The 26,321-nt window shown below is 40.2% G+C and overlaps 1 protein-coding gene across 3 annotated transcripts; it reads right to left on the bottom strand.

Annotated features, from left to right (window-relative positions):
- Nucleotides 1-8,593: 8,593 nt before the first annotated feature.
- CDC7 (cell division cycle 7) lies at nt 8,594-25,850 on the bottom strand. 3 transcript variants are annotated; one of them, XM_038145112.1, is made up of 12 exons: nt 25,371-25,850; nt 23,720-23,871; nt 21,628-21,714; nt 19,703-19,838; nt 18,967-19,060; nt 18,723-18,865; nt 16,836-17,085; nt 16,195-16,290; nt 15,014-15,192; nt 13,722-13,804; nt 10,727-10,876; nt 8,594-9,760 (listed from the first exon to the last, which is right to left on the bottom strand). In XM_038145112.1, the coding sequence occupies exons 2-12, from the start codon at nt 23,811-23,813 to the stop codon at nt 9,384-9,386; spliced, it is 1,689 nt and encodes a 562-aa protein (XP_038001040.1). In that variant the 5' UTR covers nt 23,814-23,871; nt 25,371-25,850; the 3' UTR covers nt 8,594-9,383. The 3 variants fall into 3 exon arrangements, with proteins under 3 accessions (XP_038001040.1, XP_038001038.1, XP_038001039.1); XM_038145110.1 differs by lacking the exon at nt 25,371-25,850 and adding an exon at nt 25,024-25,122; XM_038145111.1 differs by lacking the exon at nt 25,371-25,850 and adding an exon at nt 25,024-25,122 and having other exon boundaries at nt 21,628-21,711.
- Between the last annotated feature and the right edge of the window lie 471 nt (nt 25,851-26,321).

Here is a 26,321-nt window from a genome sequence, read left to right as displayed (position 1 = left end):
CTAAGAAAGAGGTATTTTAACTTGATTAGCAAGTTAGTTGCTGTATGTCTGGAGCACCAGGGAAGGATCTGTGTGCCAGTTTCCCTTTGTAGTCAATAATCTTTTGCAGGAATACATTCATGTATTCACAGACTGCTTCTGTACCTCTGGCATGGACTTCTAACCAGCACATCTTGCAATCTGTTCACAACCACCCTTGTCTGCTGTATGTGTTGCTTGCCAACTGTAAATAATGGACTGAGTTTTACAGCAATGCACGAGCGTGCTCTTTGTCTATGTCCTAATTCTGGAAAAAGTTGTGTTACCCAGGCCTCACTATGGACTGTATTTCTGTACTAAATCCTAGTGTGTGCTGGTGCCTGCAGCAGGCTGTTGAGATGGCTGCTGCAAACCTATCTTTAAAGCTTCACTGCAAGTCAGGCTATTCTGAAACTTGGCATGCAGCATTTGGAGTGGGTGCAGTTCTTTTTGTTAAATCCGGGTCTGTCTCCTGCTCTTTTTTTATAGTCCAGGTTCCCTAGGGCAGAGGGAAGTACCTAATTGCAAATCTGTCCTGCCAAGTGCTTGGCAGCTAGAGCTTCCCCCCACAGAGGAGTCTATCTCTAAAGTAGATAATGTCCATTTGGAAGAACCTGACATTTTAGGCTAGAAAAGGGCAAAGAGTATTGAAGAATAACTTAGAGATTAAACTCAAGTAACACACTTATTTATAGACATTGTGGATAAGACAATTTTAAACATGTGGTTGGTTGAAAAGAATGTCTTGTAACAAAATCTCCTTTCTCTTGCATTTTTTGTCTTTGGCCACTATTGCTTTATTGTGGCATTTAAGGATATTTGGGTGAATGATAATGTTATGAAATGTTATGATATAACATTATTGTGATAATGTTATGTTATTTTTGTACTTGTGTATCACACAAATATATCTATATCTAATTTTCAAGAAATTTGTGAGCTTTATTTGAATCAATTAGATAGCTGGAGTTTGAGAAGTACTTTTATGGCTTTGTGTATATTACAGAAATCTGGCATCTGGATCTGTGCTTGCAAAGTGTGCATACCAAGGAGCACATATCAGCAGGGCAGAGGTACAGCAGAATTAAGGGCCTGGGATTGCTGAGAGTCAGTTCTGTAAACCAGCAATCCTGCAGAGTCAGCACAGGCCCCGCGAGCAGAAACCTAAACATCTGGGTAACTTTAGGCTTGTGCTTAAGCTTCTTTGACATGAGCTGCTAAGGGGGCTGGGTTTGCTTTTAATCTCTGTTCCAAGAGCTTTGTTTTGCAAGGTTACGCTTAGGAAGCACTTTTCCAGCAGGATGGAATTTGTTCCCTAGCTTCAGCCTGCCTTCACATGGTGGGGTAAGGCAAAGGCATACAAGTCCCCAGGTTTCTCCCTTCCTTTTCTCTCTCTCCATATGCGAGCTCTGCAGGAGGTGAGCCAGCCTAAAAGAGAGCTGTAGTTTGTTCACGTAAATATCCCAGGTGGAGCATCAAGGGATGCAGAGGTGCTGGGTGCACACCTGCCTCAGTGTACAAATAGCTCACAAAAAGCTTTCTGCTGAGACTTCCCTTTCAGCTGAGTGGTGTGTACAGTAATACCTCAGTGTGTGGGCTGGCCAGTGTCGGTGCAATTATCTGAGGGACTCTGGCTGTAAACACTTGCAGTGGGCTTGTTCCTTTACTCCCCCAAGCTATGAAAACAAATTGCTCTTCCTTTTGGATTGAATTCCATTCCCATTTCATTTTATTGCTGCTCTTCCTCTATGTTTCTCTCTCATGTATTTTCCTCTGCCTCTCAAGATTTTCTGTATTCATATTAATTATTGCCTGCAATAGTTTGTATACATATATTCTATATTTGTATACATATTCTATTGTATTTGTATACATATATTCTATAAATTACTTTATAATCAAGTTCTGAATTAAATTCAGTTGTCCTAGTTCTAATGATAGCATCGTCAAAGAGAACCCAACGAGAACCACGGCTGAAAATGCTTGGGGGAAATTGCATTCTTGTTGTGACATTGATGTTCTATCTGAAAAGCTGCTGGAAAAATAGCACTAGTCTGTCAAAGGCTTTCAGCTGCGCTCTGTTCTCCCAGACAGTGGAAAATGTTGCTTTGATCCACCCAAATAAAGAAACTCTGCTTTGGAGGCCTCTTCTGACTCTGGTCAGAAGTGGGTTTGGACCAGTGAGTTCAGTAAAGTTCTTAAAGATCCCTGCTGTGCTTAGGTCTGATACCCTTAATTGCACTTTATAAACTTGACAAACTCATTTTTGGGAAGAAGAATGAGGAAGTCAAAGGAAGAGACTGGGAGGGAATCACCTTTTTCTTCTAGAAAGACTTAATTCTGAACTGAGGGAAATAAGGCTTGACAACAAATGCTGTTTCTGTTAACTGACCAGCAGGATGATCTCCCTCCATCCAAGTGGGAGGATGTTAATGACTCGTTACAGTTTGTTTGATGGGAATTGGAATTTATTGTGGTATCTGGTTTCATCTATCTTTCGGTTCTTCGCCTGTTTTGATAAGGAAAAAATCCTGTGCTGCTGTATCCAGCTTCATTCCTCCTGATAAATAAGCTGCATATCTTTATAAACCATCAATTACCCTCTGTTTGTCAGTTTTATAAACTGGAAAAGATTAGTGGGAAGAGAAAGGGAGGCTTGCAGCTCGTGTTGTGTGCAGGACCGGATAGTGTCAGGGAGGGAGCCGAGGGCTCCTGCTGAGCAGGGAAGGTGGATGGGGGACACCCCACCAGGGCACCTCCCTGCTGCTGCCTCCACACCTGCAGCTCCTGCCCAAACCCTGTGTGGCCCAAGCGTGAAAGGACACCCGTGCACAGCACTGCCCTGTTCTCCAGGGGAGCTGATTGGACCAGGGTTGCTGTTGAAGGATAAGGTCTTCTGCTGGGCTGAAAGGTGCCCTGAGAGAGCTGACTTCTTTGTAAGCACCACCTTGAGAGCCTGCTGTGGGCAGAGCTCCTCCTGCATCCACAGCTCCCTTGCTCAGTCATATGTGATGCTTTTTTAACTGTGCCAGCTGCAGTGCTTTTGGGACCATCAGTTTGCCCTGCCACAAACACTGAAACTAGCAGTGGCAGGTGTATTTCTTGTGCTACCTGAATTTTACTTTTGATCTCTTATTGAATGTAGTCCTAGTTTTTACAGATGTCTGCCTCATAACTTCCAGTAAATTCACAAGGAGCTTTTTGCACTGGAAGATAGAAAATAGGCCTGCTGGGATTAATCCAGACTACATGCACTTGGCTGAATCACAGCAATGTATTTCTCCCCTGGATATTTTGAAACTTCTTTGAACATTTCAAATTAGCATTTCACTCAGGCTGATGCTAGTGATAGGGGATGAGTGACGTTAATATTTGAAAATTCTGTAGTAAATCTAATTTTCAGGTTTGCGTGCCAAATCTTAGCATGTACTGAGGCACTTGAAGCTGACATACAGATCTTGTAGTTACATTTTAAATGTGTGGCTTGTCTCAGCATTTCATGCTCTGATATACAAATGTTACAGGGTTAAAACCAGGATGATATGGCTCTTTTGAATAATTAGTACCTGGTAGAACTAAACACCATGTCACAAACTGTGATTATGGTCTGTCACCACCTCAAAAACAACTGGGCTGGTAATTTTTATTTTTTACTTCACATTTTACTGGGAGGCCACGGGGAGAGTGATGCATGTCTAGATCATGCTCTGATCTCCAGGGATCAGTATGTATTCCTAAGGGCAGTGTGACAGCAGGAGCGTGGTAGTTCAGCAGCCATCAGCTGAAGTGGCTCAGTAATGTCCTAGCACATTCATTAGGTTCCAAAATGGCTACACATAGTAGGCCTTGATTAATCAGTTTGATGCACTCTATGAAAGTTGTAGGCAATGAATCTCCATGGAAATGTTTCAAGGAAAAGCCCAACATTAAGTCTCCATTTTAAGCCCTGAAATAAGGCCAGGGAATGCAGTTCTGGAGCACTGTTGGTCCAGTATATTTGCATCCTTGTCCAAAGTAATTTACCACAGATTTTACAGTCCTCTTTTTGCTGTTGTGATAGAGGACTTAGCACATGTAAGTCATAATGCAGCAAATTAATAAAAGCATTGATTTTTAGTGAACAAAGAGCTGAGCTAACAGGAGGCAATTAACACAGACCTTCCTCCCAGCACGGGCTGCCTGTATGTGAATATTTCAGAATGCTGTCAGTTTTACAAAGACAGCTGGGGTAAATACCTATAAATTCAAACTGCACACTGTTTTCTCATTAAGCAACTGCAATGAATGTGACTCAAGTTACAGAGTTCCAGAACTATTTGTAAGCAGATCTGCAATGGAAAACATATGCCCGATTATGAAGAATCCCAGCAGGCAATAACTGCTTGGCTGTAAGTTGTGTGCAGGACAACTCTGAGTCCTGGTGAATTGTCCATAGTAAATACCACAGTTTAATCCAATAAATGCACAAAAAGGACAAAAAGGTCCTTGATATGTCTGAGTTCAAGAAGCATTTGGACAAGACTCTCAGGCCCATGGTGAATCCTGGGAGGGTCGGGAGTTGGAGTTCAGGATCCTGGTAGGTCCCTTGCAGCTCAGGATACTCTATGATGCTGTGTGAATTCCCTGCTGCAGTAAGTGAGCCATTGTAATCCCCTCACTTCTGGCATGTGGAAGGAGCCCCACAAGTAGCTAACACAGCCCGTGGAAGTGGGCTGGCCTTCAGAAGGTGGAGTAACTTCTTGGAGTTTTGAAAGAAAGTTTGAAAACATTTTACAGCTGAATACCAATCTGGTGAAGGAAAAAGCTGTTGAGTTGTTTATAGAACAAGAACAAAAGCTGGCTGTAGCATTTTGTGTCCTCTCGAGATCCACACTACTCAGTCTCCCCTCAGTGCTTTCCTCCTGACAAGTGTATACTCACATAGTGGAAATTTCAGCAGTTCTCTTTGAAATTGGCATTCCCAGATCTGATAAAAGACTACAGACAAGAAAACTGAAATGCTGCAGAGAACTCTAGAATTTCTTACCTCCACCACCAAGTTCAAGTGGTGGTGGGGGGTTGATAAGGAAACTGAACTCTTTGAAACAAGTAAACAGACAGAAGAACCGGAGCAGGGCTCAAGAGGACTCCCAGGACACTTGGAAATAATTGGTACTTTTCACATAACACAGAGTAACACTTTGGGCGGCAAAAGAATGATTAAAGCCAAACGCCTTATAGCATTGCAGACAGAGTGCATCTGAGCAGAGTTTTTGGGGGAGATGGTGAGAAAAAACAGGAATGGGAAGTACGAGAGAGGTTTTATCAATGAGCTGCCTGCTGCTACACCTGACCTGTGGCATTCACTATATCAATCATTTAACCTTTCCTCCCAAGATCCTGATTTTTTTTTAAATGTCAGTTGTTGGGCTACATCCCTACCTCATCACATCAAGAAGTAAAACTAATTATGCATTATTTGTTACAGTTAGTTTGTTTATGCCATATAAAAGACATGGATCAAATCAATACGTTATGCAAAACACTTTTAGCACTAGAATTTTTGAAACAGAAGTTGAATTAGGTCTTGGATTAAAATCTGACTCTTTCAAAAACTATGGAAGAACTTTATGCAAGAAACCAAATAGCATGTAACAAAACCACTCTCTTCCCTGCCATACCCCCACAGGAAGATGTGAGTCCTTCCATAAATGGAATAAACAATACTCTGGGGATACTCAGGAATGCATATAGTGGTTAGTTTTAACATGACACAATAAACCATTGTATAGGGATAATTCTAGCAGTCAGTGGACATGAAAGTAGAAAGGGTTGAGTCATGGAGAGGCAGAATTGAGCATAGAACAGGCATATTTAAAAACCCTTGGTTATCTAGGTTATGCTGATGCAAAATATCCAATTTACTGGACCCTCAGCTCAGCAGTACCAGAATTTTTTTGTTACCAGGGTAACAAAACTCTATATGCTGGCCTTTGTAAGTGTATGATCAAAGGGACTATCCAGTTTCCACCCACTGTGTGCAGGCTGCCAATTTAAATATTTACTACCCCTTGAACTGGCCAGGCAGGAACGCAGCAGCAGAGAGGGGTATGAACCACATATGTACTGCCCCTGACCTGGGACATGTTCTGTTTTCTGGATAAGCTACAAGAGAATTCTGAAGTGAACATGCTGTGGCTACATTAGTAGAATAATTTACTATGTGCTCTAAAAAAAAAAATAAACATTAGAAACACCCAACCAAAAGAACATTTACAATTGTGCTGCAGGAAGAGCATTGCTTCAGTAATGTCTCAAGAGAACTGTCCTTGCTATAAGCCTACCACTTGAGCTGCATAGCTTCATTATACATTAGGAACTCATAAAGAACTAATTTCCTTCAAAATGCTGTTGTTCTATTAAGTGATCTGAATGGTTAGTCATTTTCTCTACACAGCCAAGCTGACTTTTAAATGTGGTGTAAAATTGAGCAAACGAGAAAACTGGGTTGTTGGGGTTTTTTCTTTTACTCCAGTTGCCTTGTGTGGTTTGCCTTCATGAGGTAAATAAAATTCAGGTGTCCCCTGCTAAATGCATACACTTTACTTATATCAGCTCATTCAGAGCATACTTCTTCATCACCAACAAACACATGAGACAAGCTCTAAAGATTTTTTTTCTTTCCTTGTGTTTTGCTCACTAGTAGAATGTAAGGCCAGAAAGGTGCTAAGAAAATAAATATAAATGTGCATTTGTTACCCTTTATAACTAGGATGAATACAATAAACATGTCCATTTCCTCACCTAGTCTGGCTTAGTACGGAGAATAAGCTAATCTTCCCTATGGTAAATACAGAGATGTATTTTGATTTGCTCCCAGCATTCTGTTCTCAGAATTCTAGGTATCAGTTTCTATTCATCTCTCCAAGCCCATGCAGCTTTTTGCTGCAGTTTTTGGTTTCTGCCCAGTTTGTTACTAACCTTGTCATAGATGGTGTCCAGAACTTAACACTAACCCAGCTGTGGCCTCACAAGTACTGAACATTTGTTGAAGCAATGTAATTTCTGAGCAGAATTTTTTCTAATTGCAGCTCTCGTGGTGCAAGATTCATGTTTAGTTTAGAAATATCTCAAATCATGTATTTAAACTTTAAAGGAATCTCAGTACTTGGCTCTTACCTATGGTTTTTAGAGATTCTTAGAAACACAACAGAGAGGAAGAAAAACCAGTGGCAACCACTGTTGAGCCCTAGAGTTTTCTTACTCTTTTCCTTAAGTTTTCTTTGTTTTGTGGTTGGTTTTTTTTGGTTGTTTTTTTTTTTTTTTTGGGGGGGGGGGTTGTTTTGTTTTGTTGTTTTGTTTTGGGGTTTTTTTTGTCCCTGTAAGAGTGCATTGCATTTGACATTTTGCTTCTGGCTTTCTTCTTTTGTAGAGTGTGGCAAAAAGTACTTCCTTACCATGTGCTAGTTCAAACACACTTTTTTTACTTCATCCTTCCACTTGAAAAAGGATTCTTCACATTTTAAATAGCTGACTGGAAAAATGAATACCAATGTGTTTTTCCAGCTTGTTATGGAATATACAGAGCTTAGAACTGTTCCTTACAAATTTCATTTACCCTTAGTGTTTTGGTAAAAAAAGCATTAGCAATGATTTTTCCTTTTTGGCTTTCAAATGAATGCAGAAGTTAATTGTTGTGGGTCTGATGGAAGGAGCTGCTGAAGGCTGTTAGCAGGGAAGCTTAAGAGCTGAAGTTGCTTGAAAGCTCACGAGAGATAGCTGACATATTTTTGCTTGTTGTCAGCTGGTGCTCTCATAAGACCATAGACAGCACGAGTGAATGTAGGAGGAAACAATACATCTGCAGACACTGGCAGACAGCATTGCTTGCCAAATTTGGCCACAGTTCCTTTAGATAAATAATTTCTCAGTGACGTGCTGTGTTGAAATTATATAAACAGCAAAAATTACAAGACCTGGGCCCCAGGGTCTTGAGGGTTTCAAGATTTTCTGCAATCAATATTCTGACATCTGCAAATATTTTTCCCCTAACAGCTGATGCCAGAAACAGAGCAACATTACCATTATTTTCTATGTATTCAAGATTTCAAAAATATTGAAATCTTTCCTCTTCAGCCCCAGTCCTGGTCAGGATCTTTGCACTATCATAACTATCAGCTCATATGAGAAGGCTTTTATAAGAGCTATCGAAAGAACCTCTTACAGCAACTCCATCAGCATCTCAAGAAATGTACATGGAAAAACACTGTATTATGTTTAAGTCTCCAGAATCATCAAGGGGTTTAGAGAAACTTCTGTTGAACATGATGTAGCCTACTTTGCACATTGAAGGTATGGGATTTTCCTCTGTAGGAGCAGAGAATAGCTAGCTAACTCTGTGGTAAGAGCTCCTTGATAATTGATATAGTTCCACTATAACAGCCATACACACTAGAGCTATCCAAAGTGTCTTCTATCACTGAGGAATTTATGCAGGAAACCAATGTGGAAGACTCCCTGAACAGAAACATCCCACAGGAAAACCTTACCTGACTTTTATAGAAGCATCTCTAGACAAGCCTCTGAAGTTATAAAACCAAATCATTTATTGAACAGGTATTTTTTAAGAAATCAGTTTCTGTAACAGAAATCAAACCTATACTTGACACTCAAGACATCCTTGAAGGCAGCAGCTGTGGAATATTGACAGTTACCCATGGCACTGAGGAAACATGCAAAACGAGTAACTGCATTTATTACTATTTCCTAAGTAGCAAAGACCAGACAGGGACAAAAATATACTTTTAAAAGTTATGCTTTTCTTTTGATGATATAATCTCCAGCACCTGGCCTTTCCTCTAGCAACACTCCCAAAGTAATACTGTTCTCTGAAAACAGTCTGAACACAATGAATACTCTTCTTCCCATTTTCAGTCTCTCATGTACCAAACAGGAACAAAGCAGAGATATGCAAGTACAGAAAAAAGTCTCTCAAGCACTTTCTTATTTCAGTCTTACCTTAAGGCAAACTTGTAAATTTTAAGGGAATATCTCGAGAATTAAGCATAGAGCTTATGAAACTCTTTTTTCTTTGTTGTTTTTGATCAAAGTTAACTTTCTTAGAGAACAGGTATGCACAGCAATAACCTCTCAGAAGTGTCTTAGGATAAGACCACGTTAGGGATATTTATGTAACTTTTGCATCGGCAAGTATTTCTTAAACTGACTTTTGCAGTCAAACTGTACAAGACAAAATTTCAGTAGCTCAGAGCACAGCGTGACGTTACTTCAATGAGTGTAAATGTTGAGGGCAACAAGGTAAGACTGCCTCAGTATTTCATTTCCACACAAAACATATGAAAGGAATAACAAAGTAAGTTATCTTCTCAGAGCCTTATGTCTTTAAAAAAAGGATGCAGCAAAGCCTCTTTGGCAGTTATTCTTGTTGCAGGGTTTAAGTCTAGTAGCTTATCAAGTAGGTCATATGCTTCATCAGGAACCTGATCCCATCCTTTCATGTCAGTTGCCTTGGTTTCCAAAGCACCATCACCTTCCTGAAAACTCTGTAAGTGTTGAATTTGTTTTCCAAGTGTCTCATGAGCACAGGGTTCATCTGCTACAACTGACAAAGCTGTGCTGTTTTCAGACCTGCTGGGCCCTTCCCCCTGAGATCTCTTACAGCTGCTATTTGTTCCTCTCAGCTTTTCACAGAGGGTTCGTAGGTTTTGAGTTGGGACAACTTGGGTACACACAACTGATTTTCCTAGAGAAAAAAAGCAGTACAGGAAGCCACATTTTAGTATACTTTCTATGCAACTGTAACTTTTGTTTCAGAGAAACTTCATGTCCCAAATTATAACCAGCATGAAAGAAAAACATCCCAAATCTATCAAAGAACCAAATCCAGCCCCCCACACCTGCACACCAGCCCTGCTGTTACATTAGTGGCCCCTGAGAGTCAGAAGGGGTCATCATCTCAGTTCTGCTCCGAACAAAGAGCTTTGGGTTATGTCAAGTTATGTAGTGACAGGTTGTCAGCCACCCTGCACACCAACTTTTTGCATTTCACTGTCATTTTAACAGAACTGAAGACAATTAAAGACCCTGATTTTTACACCTCTGTCTGGAGAATGAAAATTGATGCTGGCAGTTCCACGCCCAGGTAGCAAGCGCTGCAGCATTTAGCCTGCACGCAATTAGGGGAATGGCTATTTGGCTATTTTGTGTTTTGTGGTGAGTGTGTCTTTTTTAAACAGGCCAGCTGTTGGATATTGGGTTTTTAGCTTGTTTGTTTGTTTGTTTTACTAGGGCCTTTTGGGGGAAGGGGTGGGGGAAAAGCAAGGTTTACATCATCTAAATTTTAAGTCACATTGACTTAAGCCTCCAGGCCAAATTTTGTAGAAATAGAAACACTGTCTCAAGAATTCTAACCAAATGCCAGTAGGAAACATTTCGTTGGCATACTTCACCTCAAGTAGCCCTGACTTAGTGAAAGGCAGCAGACAGGTTGGGAAAACTATGACATTAAGTACCCCCTACACACATTACAAAATACAGAAAAACACAAAACTGTCTTAAAAGTCTGTCAATCTACACTTCAAAAAACGTGATTTACTTCCAAAATTACTCTCAAACCTAAAAATATATTTATTTACACAAAAAATAATTGATTGTAAATCACAGCATCAAGTAACATTTCCCCCTTCCCCCATAATTAAGGTTTGCATACCAAAAGTTCTAGCAGCCTGAATGGTTTCTCTGGATCCACGAACTGTCATGATTTGTGCCAAAGCAGTTAAATCATCACTTGCTTTGAAAAATGGATACCGTCCACTGAGTAGAGAAAGGAATATGATTCCTGCAGACCACATGTCTATTGCTGCAAAGGAAAGCAAATTTATTAACAATTCAACTCATTATTTAATCACAAACAAAATCTCACCTTCAAAAATAAATTATGATCTGAAAAGTTTCTATCAGCAAAAGTTATGTTCTGAAGTACTTCTTGACTTTGGTCACATAGATAATACTTCAGATAAGAGTGGAAATTTCTGTAATTAGATTGAAGAATAATTTCCTACTTCGATGCAGAGGGAGTTTTTTTCATATGAGTAATTCCATTAACTTGCTAAACTTAAAATGAACCAAAACAATGTTTGAAGTTGTTTTACCCGGGAAGATGAGAGGGGGCAAATGAAATGGCCGGTTTGATACATATTTAACTTTACTTCATATGAAGAAAATCTTATTATAAGGGTCATAAATAAAAAACAACTCACAAATGTTTGTGGAACAATTTTTTGGGGGTTGAGGCTGGCACAGGTAGGCAGTACTAAGAAATTGATCTTATTATGAACTTTGTTCTTCTTTAATATGAACTCACTTGACAGGATAGGCAGTTTAAAAACTGTAATAGTTCAAAGTTATTTAGCACTTTGTGTTATGAAGAGTACAGAGAGTACTCTGGGGAGAGAGGCCAAAGCCTGATGGAAACTTCAGTGCTGGAAGTTACAAGAATACCTGTCTGCCACAATTTTTTGGCTCACTAAGGTGCACATTTTAAGAGATGGCGAGGAAAGTGAAGGAGAGAGTTTGAAGGATCTCAAACTCCAAAGAGAAAAATTAACAGTTGGGAAACAAGAGTCGTATTCATCCTAATCCTATTGAAAAAAGTAAGCAGCAAAATAGGCAGTAATTAATCTGGATGTTTTAAATTAGAAACACTCAGCACAGAACTTTGATTTGGAAAACAAGGTATTAAGTTGACTTTAGTTGCAAAACCGTATTTTACGTCTTTTATTAAAAAATAAAAATCCAAGTTAATAATTTGGCACAATTTACAGTGGAAAGGTTTTCAGCCTTCTGAACCGTTCCAGTAAAAAAAGTTTTAGTATCATCTTTCCAAGAGTGATACAGTAATACTATCTGTTTGAGGGGCCATGCATCCCCCTGAGGATGTGGTTGGGTAAGCTGGAGTAATCAAGGTCAAGACCTTTGAGAAGGTTTAATTATGTAACTCTTGCTGAAATTATACCCATCTGAGTGGGCAGTAAATCCTGGCCCCACAATTTTAGTAGAGCTGTGATCATCAGCAGAGCACAAGATCTTGTGCAATGACATGAAAATCATGATTCCTCCCTATCCTATTGTCTAGTGTTTTCCAGCTAGTGAGGAAAGGGGAGCAAGGGACAAACCAAGGGAACGTGTAACTGGACCTGTGTAGCCTCAGCTTGGGACTTTGGGTTTACTCCAAGCACTGTGAACCTGGGTCAGACGTGCGATAGGAGCTCTGGGTAGTCAGCTGGATTCAGCCAGTAACTTGATGTCAGCACAGAGGCCAAAACCGGGAGTAAGACTGGCAGGAGTACAAGGAGGTGACTCCAGCAGCCCCAAAAGAAAGTGGACAGTAATACTTGCTAGTTCAAATAAAGCATGATACCATGAAAATTAGTATTAGTGTACCCAGTTCTAATGAAGGCCTTTGTTGACATACTGCAGGAGCTCAGCACCACTGACTCAGTCCAGGGATGTGTGTGCCACACCCAAGGGTGTCCAGGTTTACCCCTACTTTGTGTCATCTCATTACCCTAGAGAACAGAGAACCATCTGAAAGCATGCTTAACATCAGCCTCTGTCCAAGATTTCCTAGGTATGTCTTCTTTCTGCCTCAGTTCTGTCTAGACAGATTCAGAGATTGTCTAAACTTGTCCTCGATTTCTGGATGACTGCTAGCCCATAAAGCTGGCTGTTACAGCACAGGCACAAGAACTCCAAACAAGCTGCCATACCTTTGAAATCCCAGTCATACCCACAGCACAGATGGTGTTTCAAACAGCAGTAAGCTACCTAGGCATAGGCTGATCAAATATATCGTTAATTCTATTTTGAGTGTGTTTACATACTTCACTGTGAATTGACAACTTTCTCAAAAGTTATTCAGAAAAAAAAGGCTAAAACCTTACATTTTAAATCCAGTTTTTGAGGGCATTTGTATTTTTTATAAGTTAGAACTCCTGGCCATACACCAAATATTTAATGGATAACTTTGCTTCTACTGGCTCTCCATCCTCTGCAGGTAGGCACAACCTCTCCCACCTTGCTGGCACCAGGTAATGTATTAACCTTCCCTCTGCCCTGCCCCAGTATTTACCCAAACCACAGAATCTTATTAACTAAATTTTAACACAGGGAAATTAAAATTTTAGTTCAAAAAATGACGACATTTACACATCATCTACTTAAACCACTAGCAAAAAGTAAAAATATGATAAAAAGTCATTAAATAATGCTTTCTAGAACACATTTGTAATTGCACTATTAATTATGCCTGCTGTGGCAGCCTAAGTTACAACTTGCCTAGAAAAGGCTAAACAATGTTCCCTCTCCCCAAGATTTATTCAAGATTTTTCTTGAACAAATAAGCCAAGAAACTTAAAAAAAAAAATTTAAAATATACTGTATTCAACTCCTGCACATGGCACTACCTCTCAAATGAATGAAGACACATTCAGGTTTCAAACACAAGAAAAATATTCCTGAATTGCTCTTCCTCTGAATAATAAACTTTTAATTAACATCAGGAAATACTTGAAAAGCATTAGAAGGCATGACAAATGAATTTCACAAGTTAAAAAATCCTCCCATAAAAAAGACAACGAAATATGCATGAATGAGAAAGATGAAAAGGTGAAAAAAGCCATTTGTTTGTGTCTGTTGGCCAGTACCTGTGGTCTGAGTGGGGCATTTTGTTAATACTTCTGGTGCTCTGAATCCAGGTGTTCCTGCCCTGGGAGCCACTTGCTGACGCCTTGTAATAAGAGACAAATATATTTAGAATGTAAAAGTTCATAAGTAAGTTCTAAATCTAATAATACTTACTATTATTTTCTAGAATATACTGGTGTAAGATGTGCAAACAACCTAACCCCACTTTATTCAAGTTTTAGAGAGGTTTCAAGCATCATATCTAGCATGAAATCCTAAGATACACACATAATAGCCTTATTATCTATTATATTATATTTTACTTAACTAGCATAAGGTAATACCAGAGAAATACTTATTGCATACTTAATTCACAATGACCTTTTCTTAGTTTCATCTAACAGAAGTGTCATTTTTGTTAAAGGTTTGTTTTCATGGGAAACTTTGAAGTTGAGGCAAATTAATCCAAGGCAAAAACTACATGATATTCTTGAATGTGGATGCTATGACTTTGTGTTAGTGCAGAGCAATCTAAGGGTCGTTCTGAGTGCTGCCAAGAATTTAATTTTTGTCAGATGAACTAAAATGTGCAAGGTTGCAATTATTGAAAAGATCATGTGTGGATAAAAGGCAATAGTAGATCATAACCAAAACTACCTGTAGAGGGATGGAGTTTAAGTCAGCTGCTAAGATTCTCCAACATGAGGCACTGGAACAGGTTGCCCAGAGAAGCTGTGGATGGCCGTCCCTGGCAGTGCTCAAGGCCAGGTAGGATGTGACTTGGAGCAGCCTGGTCTAGTGGGAGTTGCCCCTGCCCATGGCAGGGAGCTTGGAAAAAGGTGACCTTTAAGGTTCCTTCCAACCCAAACCATCCTGTGATTCTATTAGTTTTTAATGTTTAGAAATAAAAAACAGTCATGCTTCCTTTTTATTCTACATTTCATGACTTCCAGAATCCCGACTGTTGCTATAATTTAGGCCTATTAGCTAACTACTAAATGACAGAATTTAGAACACTTTTCTAAGTGTTGGAATTAACTCAAGTGATTTTCTACAACACATGTAGGTGAATAAATAAACACAGCAACAAGAAAATAATTACCAGTGAATCTTCCTAGCTGCAGATAGCAGTGAACTAATCCATGAATTCCATCAACTATTTTTGTTTAAAAAGAGCATACTCAGTGTTTTAAGGGCTGCAGAGATCAAATACTATCTTTCACTTACTAAATCAGCAGTCTAGTAAATCTAAGTTTCTGACTTTGCTTGACAGCAGAGTAGACAATTTTACAACATTTTCAAAGCAAATTACCTTGAAAGGCAAACACTGCAAACTCTGTCCGTTGCATAACAGTCACAGAGCAGGTTTAAAGGGCAACCACTGGCAGCTTTCCTGGCCGCCCCATTGCTCACAGTTTTGGTAGAAACAATCTTCTTCTTTGTTACTAACTTCCTAGATGAAACATCTATGACCTTTGATTGTTTTATGACCTGCAATGGAGATATTTTAGAGAAGGTGACATATTTAAGAAGTTTCTCTTTACATATAGAAGGACAGTTCCTAAAATACTGACTTAACAGGTGCTGATGAATAAGAAGAATTTTAGAACTGACAGCAAACCTCTTTAATAGTACCAAAACAACTATAAAACACTGGAACAACTATAAGACACTGAAACTTTCTAGATAGCCTGACTTCCTCCCCTGCTGAAGACATTTTCAGTGTTTACAGAAAAACCAATGTATATATTAGATATTCTGAAGCTACAAGACAAATATTTTTCAAGTTAGTATAGTGTTTCAAGATTTTTTTTTTGGCTCAATATGAAAATAAGAATATGAAATGACACATCAACACACTGACACTAACTCTAGTTCTACAATCAAATACCATAAACCAAACCCTCTAATTAGTCTGGGTTTGCCCCTTGTCATATTAAATACTAATTACAAAAAAAAATAGTTACAAGTTTCATCCTCAGCTTCAACTGCAAAATATTTTTTTTTTAAATTTCACGAGGTAAGTAGGGAGTGGTTTAGCACAGGAACAGCTCCCCTGGGCAGTGGTCACAGCAGCAGCCTGACAGAGCTAAAGAAGTGTTTGGACAATGCTCTCAGGCACATGGTGTGACTCTTGGGGTATCCTGCACAGGGCCAGGAGTTGGACTCGATGATCCTCATGGGTCCCTTCCAACTCATTTTATTTTATGATTCTATGATTAGCTGCACAGATAGATATATAGGAAAAAAGATTAACTTAGCATGCAAACAAGATTAGCTAGGGAGACAGCTCCTTTTTAGGACCTTCAAAAGGGACTGAAACAGAAATGAAAAATTCTTTGAGCCTTTCAGGAAAGATGCATTTAATAGTCTGCTCAAAACCTTTTAGTTCCACAGCATTCTGGAGCAGTGCTCTGTCTTATAGAACAACCAGTTCTATACTTTTTCAAATATGCAGCAGATTGATCCTACTGATGAGTCAATACTTCTTACTTTTGTGCTGGAGTTCTCCTGGTATGTGGAGCTGTAGACATTGAAATTCCTCTCTCCAAAGACAGAGCGCTGGACAGAATGGTGCACAGAGTCCTCCTACGAGACCAACAAAAAGGACAATAAGGATCCTGTTTAACAGGCATCGGGATACTGACAGTTCAAAAACATGTGTGGAGGGTCATAAAACAAGAACAGCTGCATGTAAGTAATTTTCAGGCATCGGGTTACTGTGGATGAAGAAACATGGTCTAGACAGAACAGCAAACTTGTTTACAAAACCAGTCACACCTCTGAAGTGCCCCAAGATGATCCAAGTGTAGTCTGTATTGCACTTGTTATGCAACTAGTAACTAAACATAGGTGAATGATCATTGGCTTGGGGAGGAGTTTCCCCATCCATGTCTCTAAAAAAGGATTTAAGGCTGTCTAAATAGTAACTCCTGTTAGGGTTTATACAGCCTTCAGCACTGTCTTACATCTAACAGATAATGATGAAGCCAATAGCTATGTAGAAGTAGCTCCTTAGATATGAACACTGTGCTGCTGTGCAGGCTCAGCTTCTGCGCAAGTACTGCATCTCCCCCTGTTGGATGAAGGAACACATTAAACATATACAACAGCATTAATGAAAGAGACAGAACCTTTCCTCCTCTTCCTTGTTTCATCTGTACTTTTGAAAGTGAGCTGGACCTTCTATCAGCTGCTTTTGAGGCTGGCTGTTGAGCTATCTGTTTAGGTGCTGAGACACTGACAGAAGCCCCATTTCCCAAGGTAACAATGGGATTAGTTTGCAAGCAACTTCCCTGCTGGTCTTCAGAGTGGGCAGTTTTAAGAAGCTCAATTTTCGTATCAGGGGTTCCTTGTGCCAAGCCAAAATCTACCAAGGCATACCTGAAAAGACAAATGCAGAATCAGGAGTCACAAAGTATCTATTAGTCATTCAATTTACTATTCATTACTTATTTATCTTTCTTTCACATTTCTTTCAATGTTGCTTATCTGTACTGTTGCCAGCATCACATCCTATTTTCTTCCTTCTCCTCCTACTGACCCTCCTCAATGTTTTCACCCTACACCACTGTTCATTGTTTCTTGTCCCAAAATCTTATTAAGTGCATCCTTCCTCCAAAGGTATTAAAAAACTATTTCCAGCAACTCCTTTCTGAAGTTCTTCTAATCCTACAGCCCTGAATCTTCATACAGCAGTTATGTACAAGTGACTCTTGCAGGATTCCCACGGGCACAGGACAAAGGTAGTAGTGAAGACAAACCAGACCAACAGTGCCTTAAGTTTTGACAGAGTTCTGGCAAATACTACTGGGATTTACTTTAGTCTTCAAACAGGTAAGACTACATTAGTTTGTACTTCAGATCTGTCTCTAAAAGAATTATTTTTTGCTACAACCAGTACAGAGACAATCCATCTGTCCCTGGGTCTCAAACTCAACTCCACACCTCTAAATGCAAAGTAGAGATTAAGGCTCAAAAAAATGCAGGAAGAGCAAAATGACGGTACATGTTCATTTTGACAGATTAAAAAAAACCCAACAAAACAGTATTTTTCAAACTTTTAAGCTTGTGGTTTGGCAAAATGCAATCAAATATCCCCTACAAACTTTCACTGCATAGAATCACAGAAATATTTAGGCTGGAAAAGACCTTTAAAATCAAGTCCGACTGTTAATCCTGCTCTGCCAAGTCCCACAAAACTGTGTCCCTAAGTGCTGGATCTACAGGTCTTTTAAATTCCTCCAGGGATGGTGACTCAACCACTTCCCTGGGCAGCCTATTCCAGTGCTTGATAAAGTATTTTCTAATATTTAATCTAAACCTTCCTTGGTGCAACTTGAGGCTGTTTCCTATCATCGCTTTTTACTTGGGGATGTGCATCCTGCTACAGTGCTTTGGACACACTCCAACACCTCAGTGTCTCAACTTCACAAGCACAATGCTAACAAATACAGCTATAGGACTGCTAGCACTCAAGCATTCTGTCTATTTCAGCTCTTCACAAAGAAGCAGTACCTCACTTTTTACAATCTTTACATTTTGTAACTTGCAGGCAAAAGAGCCAACTCTACTAGTTATGAACATTAATTCAATGTAAGGTGAAAGCAGCCCCAAAGCCAGCTATCTTACCTGTATCAGTTTTACTCTATCCACTATTAAAAATGTACAAGGAACATTCTATGCACCACAAGTTACAATTAACTTTCTTATTAAAAAACCCTCCATATTTTATTCTTCTCATTCTTATTTGAAAATGTAGTACTTTTAATCAGTAGTAAAATCTTCATTTTATCAGGTCTTTGTCACTCTATGAAGCAGACACTACATTAAGTAAAAAAATCCTTCCGTTAAGTCCCTTAACAGTGAAAGAAAAATTTTACAAATAAAACCCCAAGTTTTTGGCTCTATTATTTAAGCACATGTTATGGAGCTAGAAGGAAAGAAGCCTAAAAGCCTAATTGACTCTGTTCTGCCAAGGCACACAACCCCAGATGAGATCACAGTATGGCCAGACTCACTTTTTTAGCTGCCTGTTGTAGAGGAAGTTGCTGGGCTTGACGTCACGGTGAACAATACCGAAGTGATGGATGCGCCTCAATGCTTTAAACAGATTAAACATGTATTCCCTCACTTCTTCAAAGGAAAGGGAATTCAAAATGTCCTGAAAGAATATTTGGATACTGTAATTTATAGAATCATAGAATAATTAGGCATCTGCTTTTAATTAAATGTTTTACTACATATCAAAAGTCCGAGACTCACCAAGAAGGACTCATGCTCCAGGTATGGCATAACAATAACAACGTGATCATTTTTCCTAAAGCAGTATTTCACTCCCATAACATTATCTTGTCCCCTAGAAGAAAAGTAGTATTACTGAACAAAGACCAGAAGATGGATGTTTATTTTCCTTTATTTCTTCAAAATAAAACCTTCGGTCAGGCTTTTTTTCTATTCCTAATTTATGTTTTGACAGCAGTCTTATCAGCAATCAGTACTTGTGCTCTTGCTGCTCACAGCTATGTTCCATTTGAACTCCATTTTATGCTCCTGCAGTTTGGAATAGAACTCTACAGATTATCTGTGGGGCTGTAGTTTGCAGTTTCCACTGCAGTTAATATAGGCCCCAACTTTCACGATCCTACTACTTTAAGAAAGTGCTATTCAGCACACTCTGCCAACAAGTATCCATTCCTAAACCACATTTCTAGTGAAGTGATTCTTTCTTCCAAGCATTTCAGAACTGCAGCTTTGTTACCACACAGGTAATATAATGGAATTTCTCAGCTGGTAAATGGAGCTCCCCTCCAACCTGAGACTAACAGCAAAAGGCATCCATTACAGGTAAGACGCTCCTTTTGTTATTTGCTCTCAAGAAAAAGAATATATACATGTGTGGTTAAAAACAAATCAAGAGAAGTGCTAAAACTTAAATAAATACAGAACAGTGAGACAACATTCAGCAGTTATGAAAATCATAATTTTTTTGTTTATGTACCCTGCCACTGTGAGGCACTGAAGTTCAGCAGCTATTCGCAGAGGGTGGCTGGTTGGAATCAAGTGCTTCAGAGCCATTTTCTCCTCATATCCTGTTTGTAGCTGTGCCGTGGCCAAGTAAACAGAACTAAAAGTACCTGTAAACACAGGAGAAAAACACTGCCTTCAACATTTTTAATTAGGTCAATGCAGATTTTTACAGAAGTGATCTAGCTGTTCACAATCCTGCAGTACACTTGATACTACATCAAAAGCAGATTCTAGAAAAGAAAAATCCAGTTCCTTTTTTCTACTACTGAGTATACTGATCTTGTATACAAGTTTTTTATGTCAGTAAAAATGCAAATATAACACTGTCTAACTTGCCTGGGACACAGTGCTCTTTGAATGTAAATTTCCTATCTTTGATTTGCTTTTTTGTTTAGGTAGCTTACTTTCATCTGACATCTAACTCCTCTCCCTACAATGTAAGAGGACTATATAATGCTAATCTGGAAAGCGCTGCCAGTGCCATTCAAAGCACTTGTGAAATTGCTACATTTTCCTTAATTCTGTACCTTATTTATAAAGTAAGGCTTCCCACATAATGTCTAGCTGCACTGTTTATTTGCCCAGAGCATTTTACCACATCCAATGTGATACACTTGCTTGAGAAAGGGAGTATTCAGCCTGAATGATAAGCTTACCCAGCCATTTAATTTTAAGGATATCCTAATAAGCCTCTTAGGAGGTTAATTTATCCTAATGATCTCAGCTGTCTGAACCTACAAGTTGAAGTGTTCTTCCATACGAATAAAGAATAGAAATTACTTTTGATTACATTCTAAGTAATGTGTTTGCATCATGCTGCTTCAACAGTCTGAATGCAAACATACATCAAAATGCCAGCAACACCCAACTACTTCCTGCAAGCATAAAAAAAATCCCAGACAACCTGGAGACCCATGCCTTCAACAGAACTGACTGCAGCAACAAAGGTTACCAAATCTGACTTAAGACATTATTTCTGGTGGTGAGAACTGCTTGAAAACGAAAGTGATTCCAGAGTGGAATCCTAAGTTGAAGCTTATTTTCTCATAATGCTGTTGTATTGCAAATGGTATTTTTTTAAAACGTTGTTTGCTCCCAAGACTCAAATCAGAGTATTATTCATAACCAGAAATTTTGTTTAATTAAACTATCTTATTTATGATAGGTAAAAGTCTATTTGTTTTTTTTATTTTTGGAATTTTACATTCCTGTGGGGAGTGGAGCTGGGGATTTTTAAGTAGTTTGGTGGTTTTTGAAACAAAAACTCTCAGGCATCTAAAAAAGTGCTGAAATCCCACATTCAGAGAAGTACCTGGATCTATTTATAGTCATGGCTGACACTAATTTAAGGTATTTGCAATACTGTCCATGTTGAAAGCAAGGTGAACACAAGCATTCTAAAATTTGATACCGTATGTCTTCAAAAATAACAAAGTTGTTCATTTTTTAACTAAAGCAGCTCCAGCTGCCTTCTGTTCCTTATCCACTTCTGCCCAAGAGCTTTTAGTGGAAACAAAGCTAACTTAAGGAACACCAATTAAGTATGTCAAAACACAGCTACACATAAGTAGATTTCTCATGTAAGGGAGAAAATGAATGGATTTTTAAGACTATTTACTTGAATCTATCTCAAAAATTCTTAATTGCCAAAATTGGAATGCTGTTTTTTTAAAAGGCTTTAATATACCAGATTTTCAAGACAATATCTTGAAAGTGTACCTAATTATTACACCTATGTGCTCAGAAACATATTAGAATTCCTACAGAGACCATGTAGTAAGTTAAAAAAACGCATTTGTCTTAAATTATGCATATTGGGATCTTAGATTTATACTTTTTAAGTTAGAAATGCCAAAAGAAATCTTAACTCTAAGAAAGATAAGATGAAACATTTACCTTCCCCAATTTTTTCCTTTATTTTGAACACATTTACAAGCTGTGGCACTGCTTCATAAAGTTTTTCAATATCTTTTTTTACTCCTGCTGTGGAAAGAATGGGGAAAATACATTAGGAATTTTATTACTTGATTCAATACCTGATCTGATTTGGAGATCACAAATTACACTTCACTTCATAGTACTGTGGATTCACATACACAGAGGAAAAAAACAGCACAAAGGTATTCTATCCTGTTGACATTACCATGTGGATACTTGATATTGTTGCTCTTCATCACACTCCTTTCTAAGCTGCAGCATTTAAACAATTTTTTTTACTTATCTGACAGATAGCAGGTTCCGAGAGGGCAAAAGCTGCCTGGTTTGTAGGACACCTACAGCTCATCGCTAAATGCTTACATGGGATTTGCAACAGTAATTTGACAAAAGGCAAAACTATAACCGTTGTTTCTGTAAGCACAGGTGCAAATCCATCAGATGCAAATCACAAATGCAGCAAAAGCAGTAATTTTTAGATATTTTTAAGATTGGTAGTGCAATCTTTCCCACTGTTACTTGAAATAGTTGGCACCAAAGCCCATGTTTGCTCTGCATTTCGGCTGCTGCGCTTCATGCTGCAATCACTAGGGGGCACGACAAGGATGCTGTACTGTATCGTTTCAAAAATATCATCTAGTTTTCCACTCAGTTTACAAATCCTTGTTGTTCAAGCCTTTTCTATACCCCACATAAGAATTCACTTCTTTTGAAGCTATCAATTGTGTAGAGGCTGTGACTAATTTCTGTGAAGCAGGGGTAAAGAATATTTCAGTATACAGAACTAAGCCCAAACTGGTATTTGAAAAGTAAATCAGATATGTATATATTTTTCATCCTGAGAATAAATCACAAATTTAGCATAAACAGATAAATTGTAATGTATTGTATGTGTAAAAATGGACCATGTTTCACCAGGGCAGTAAGTCATAAGCAAGAAGGTTGGTTCTTTTTTAAATCACAAATATGCTAGAATCAAAGCATGGATTAGCATGCATCCCTAGCCCTCTATGTAGCTTACTTTAAACAACAACCAAAACTGCCTCAAGAACACTTTCTTCCTGCTAAAAACCCAATAAATCAGCTAGTAATTCAAGTCATAGTTAACTTTCAATTTTTTTTAATTTCAAGATTTTTTAAAAACTAACATACGAGAAATGCTTCTAAGAACTGAAATCTGCTTCCTCGCTTAACTATCTATTTACATTCTTTCTTTTTTTCCTTTAAGTTGTTATTTCTGCTTCTTCAAATTGGTTTAAGACATTTTGGGAAATATTTCAGGAAAGAAAAAATCCTAAGGTATATACTAACAACCACGGGGAACTAACTCAGCAACTGCTATAGAATCTGCCAGATACTCCATTTTGTCCAACACTGAATTCACATTCCTCCCTGGAGAAAGTTAAAGCTGTCAGACCACTTCAAGCAGGGTGGCAGAGGCTGCAGTGCCTACCCAAGGCACTGACAGCATTTAGGAGCTCAAGAGAGATGGTTTGTGTGGAAGAGACAAGTGCTGGAAAAAGTCAGTGACTGTCCTTGTTGAAGGACAGCAGTGTAAACATCACCTGGTCTGTTCTGGGGGCCTGAATCCTCAAATGGGTACAGAGAACACACAGTCATTGTGCCATCAGGGTATTAATACTAATAATATTAGCCAGCATTTTCTCTGAGCAGATTTTAAAGTGATTTCTTCTCATATTTGCAAAGCAATACAAACACTATTCAGCATCAATCTGGGCTAAATACTGGTTTGTGAACTTGTCTGGTCAGTTTTATTCTCAAGGGCTGCTTTTTTTCATTCTGGTATCCCTCTTATAATAACATGTTCTGTAATATATTATAAGTAGGCTTAGCAAAACTACTGTTGCTGAAGTTTTGTAACACACAAACAGCAGGAATAACCTTAAAATCAAAAGCCACCTCAAATGTTTTCATTTCATTAATTCTTTACGCAACAGGATCATATTATAATCAATACTGAAATCTTCATAAGTGATGAAGCAGCATGTCAGCAACACAATGTAATGTTCACAATCCCTGTTTCAGCACATACCTGAAAGCTTGCTGTTCTGCTCAAGATTCCCGTGGAAGTCTTCAGCCTGCTGAGGGTGCTGTTCATCACAGGGAGACTTCAACACGGTCTCCATCACAAAACAAGTCGCAGGTAAAAAAAAATCCAAGACTTCAAAGGCCACTTCTGGACACCTGGGGGAGCAAGCATATCTGGTAAGACACTTCCTAGCCCTGCACTCAGTTCCTGAGATGAGATTTCGGGAGTCTGAGGAGTTCCTCTGTGCTACCTAAAACAAAGTGCCACCCACCATCCCAGTGAAACAATAAACCAGTAAAGCAATGATGATAGAGGGGGGGAGGGGAAGGAAGACTGCAGGATAAGCTTAAATACAACTGATTTTCATCTCTCATGTTTCCTCATTCACATTAAAGCATTGTCTTTTCCCTGAAGTTTGCTTTGAAAGGGAAGGAATGGATGTACACAGAAACAGCTGCACTGCACACTGCAAAAGCTACAGAAAGCCAGAAAGATTGAAAGAAATTATAAGAGAAAAAAAAATACCTTCTCCATATGAGAGATCTCTCCCTCCTAGATAAATTCAACAAAACATATTCATTGCCCTCCCACCACAAGAAAACTAGAACATCCTTATTTTGAAATGCTTCTTCCCAAATCTTGGAAACACTAAATAAAACTGGGAGCTAGTAAAGTCCACTAGTACTGTACAATAAAAAATAATAATAATCCCTTTTCAGGATCGAAAGAGTGGCAGGGACTCCCAGGTGCTAAGTGAGCCTGGAAGCAGCAGCTCTTACAGTTACTTGAAACTGATTCCATTCAAAAACCTTCCTTCCTTGTTTCTTTGCCAAACTTTTAAACATCTGTATGAACTTTTCCACACAGGGGAAACAAATTCTGAAAAACTCCTGATGAAAGGATTCGTCTGTTTCAGCTGTGGAGCCAGAAATACATCTTGTCCCCAGAGAATCTGAGCTACCTTTACTCTGTCATCCTCGTGTAACACCAGGGACAAGAGGCAGGAGCCGTCTCTTTCGAGCTCAGTTTTTGTGCGGGAGCTGTGGTGAGAGGGACTCGCACGCTACTGGAACGCGATTAGAGACGGTTCTGATCTGTCCCTCGGCTAGAGGCGAGCAGGCACACTCGCCCGCTCCAAACGCGTGCCGCCACGGCCCCAGCAGCAGCACAGGGACGGCAAGCTGACACTCAGTGGTACAGAGCAGCCGTCTGCTCCAGGCGAGCGAGAGCCGTCACACACGCGAGCCCCGGGGACGGCACCAGAGCCGCGCCGAGCGGGAGCACCCCGAGCTCGTCCCTGCCCTTACGGAACAGCCCCCGCCAGCCAGGCCCCGGGCCAAGCGCACGCCGCGGGCTTCCCCATCGGCCCCGGGGCTCACGGGGTGCGGACGGGCCTTCGGTTCCCCGCGTGGAGCCGTCGCTCAGCTCCGCTCGGGCCGGGCGGGCGGGGAGCCGCCCCCGCGGGGATGGCGGGCACTGAGGGGCGGAGGGCGCGCGGCGCCCAGAGGAGCGGCTCGGCTCGGCTCGGCTGGGCTCGGCTGGGCTCGGCTGGGCTGGGCTCGGCTCGGCTCGGCGCGGCCGGGCTCGGCTCGGTGCCGGGCGGCACGCGCAAGGGTGAGGGGGTGAGGGGGGGGAAGGAGCGGGGGCCACTCACGCGGACACCGGCGCGCGCCGGGGCTTTGCCGCTGCCGCCTTTCGCGCCCGCGCGCCGCCGCCAATCCCGGCCCTGGGCGGAAGCCGCGGCCCCGGCCAATGGCGGCGCCGGGCGGGGAAGGGCGCGCTGCCATTGGCCGGCCCGAGGGGCGGGGCCCGCGGAGCGGCGCGCGCGGGGCGGGGCGGGGCGCGGCCTGTGGCCCGGAGCCCGGCCCCGCGCCGGGACAGGTGGTGCCGCCGGGGCCCGGGGCCCCGAACGGTGCTTGTCCCTTAGACTTCGTTTTGTACCTGTGGTTAGTGCGAAATAACCCAACCCCAAGCCGCCAGTAAATTCTTGTTCTCTGTAGCTCCGCCATAAATTCAGCCAAATGACCCAGAGGCCAAGGAATGGCTCCACCTACACCATTGTGACCGGGCTTGGCTTGGAGCTTTGCCTTACTGCCTGATTACACAACAAAAAGGATCGCACAGAATACAACATTAAATTTGCACCTTGGCTCTGGTCTGGGCTATAACTGCTGACCAGTAATAAGCAGGACAAGGAAACTTAGTGGAACTATTGGGACTATTCACTGTTAAGGTTTCCTGATGTTTGGAGTAGTTAGATTTTATTGAAACTAATGCAGTTGTACGCTTGTAAATGAAAGAATTTAGCACTTCTATTCTATTACCCATTTTTGGTCAATATTTCTTCGTTTTTAAAGATAAAGAATATTACTCTTGTTGAAGAGTAGCTTCACTGCACTTGATAATGCATAGATCTCTTGTTCACTAGAATATGAACCAAAATAATCTTGTTTATTGCATAATTCAGGCAGAGATCTGTAACTGCAGTCCTTGGTAAATAACAACCAAGCCTGGGGTTGCCAAAGTTCCCAAGGCAATGTTCTAGCTTGGCTTTACCTTGTAACGAGCTGTACTTGGATTAACAAATCTTTAAATGCAGAAACAG

The sequence above is a fragment of the Motacilla alba genome, chromosome 8 (assembly GCF_015832195.1).
Source record: "Motacilla alba alba isolate MOTALB_02 chromosome 8, Motacilla_alba_V1.0_pri, whole genome shotgun sequence".
Classification (NCBI taxonomy): Eukaryota; Metazoa; Chordata; class Aves; order Passeriformes; family Motacillidae; genus Motacilla; species Motacilla alba.
The sequence above is the reverse complement of the archived record's forward strand: the minus strand, read 5'-3'. Positions and strand labels throughout refer to the sequence as shown.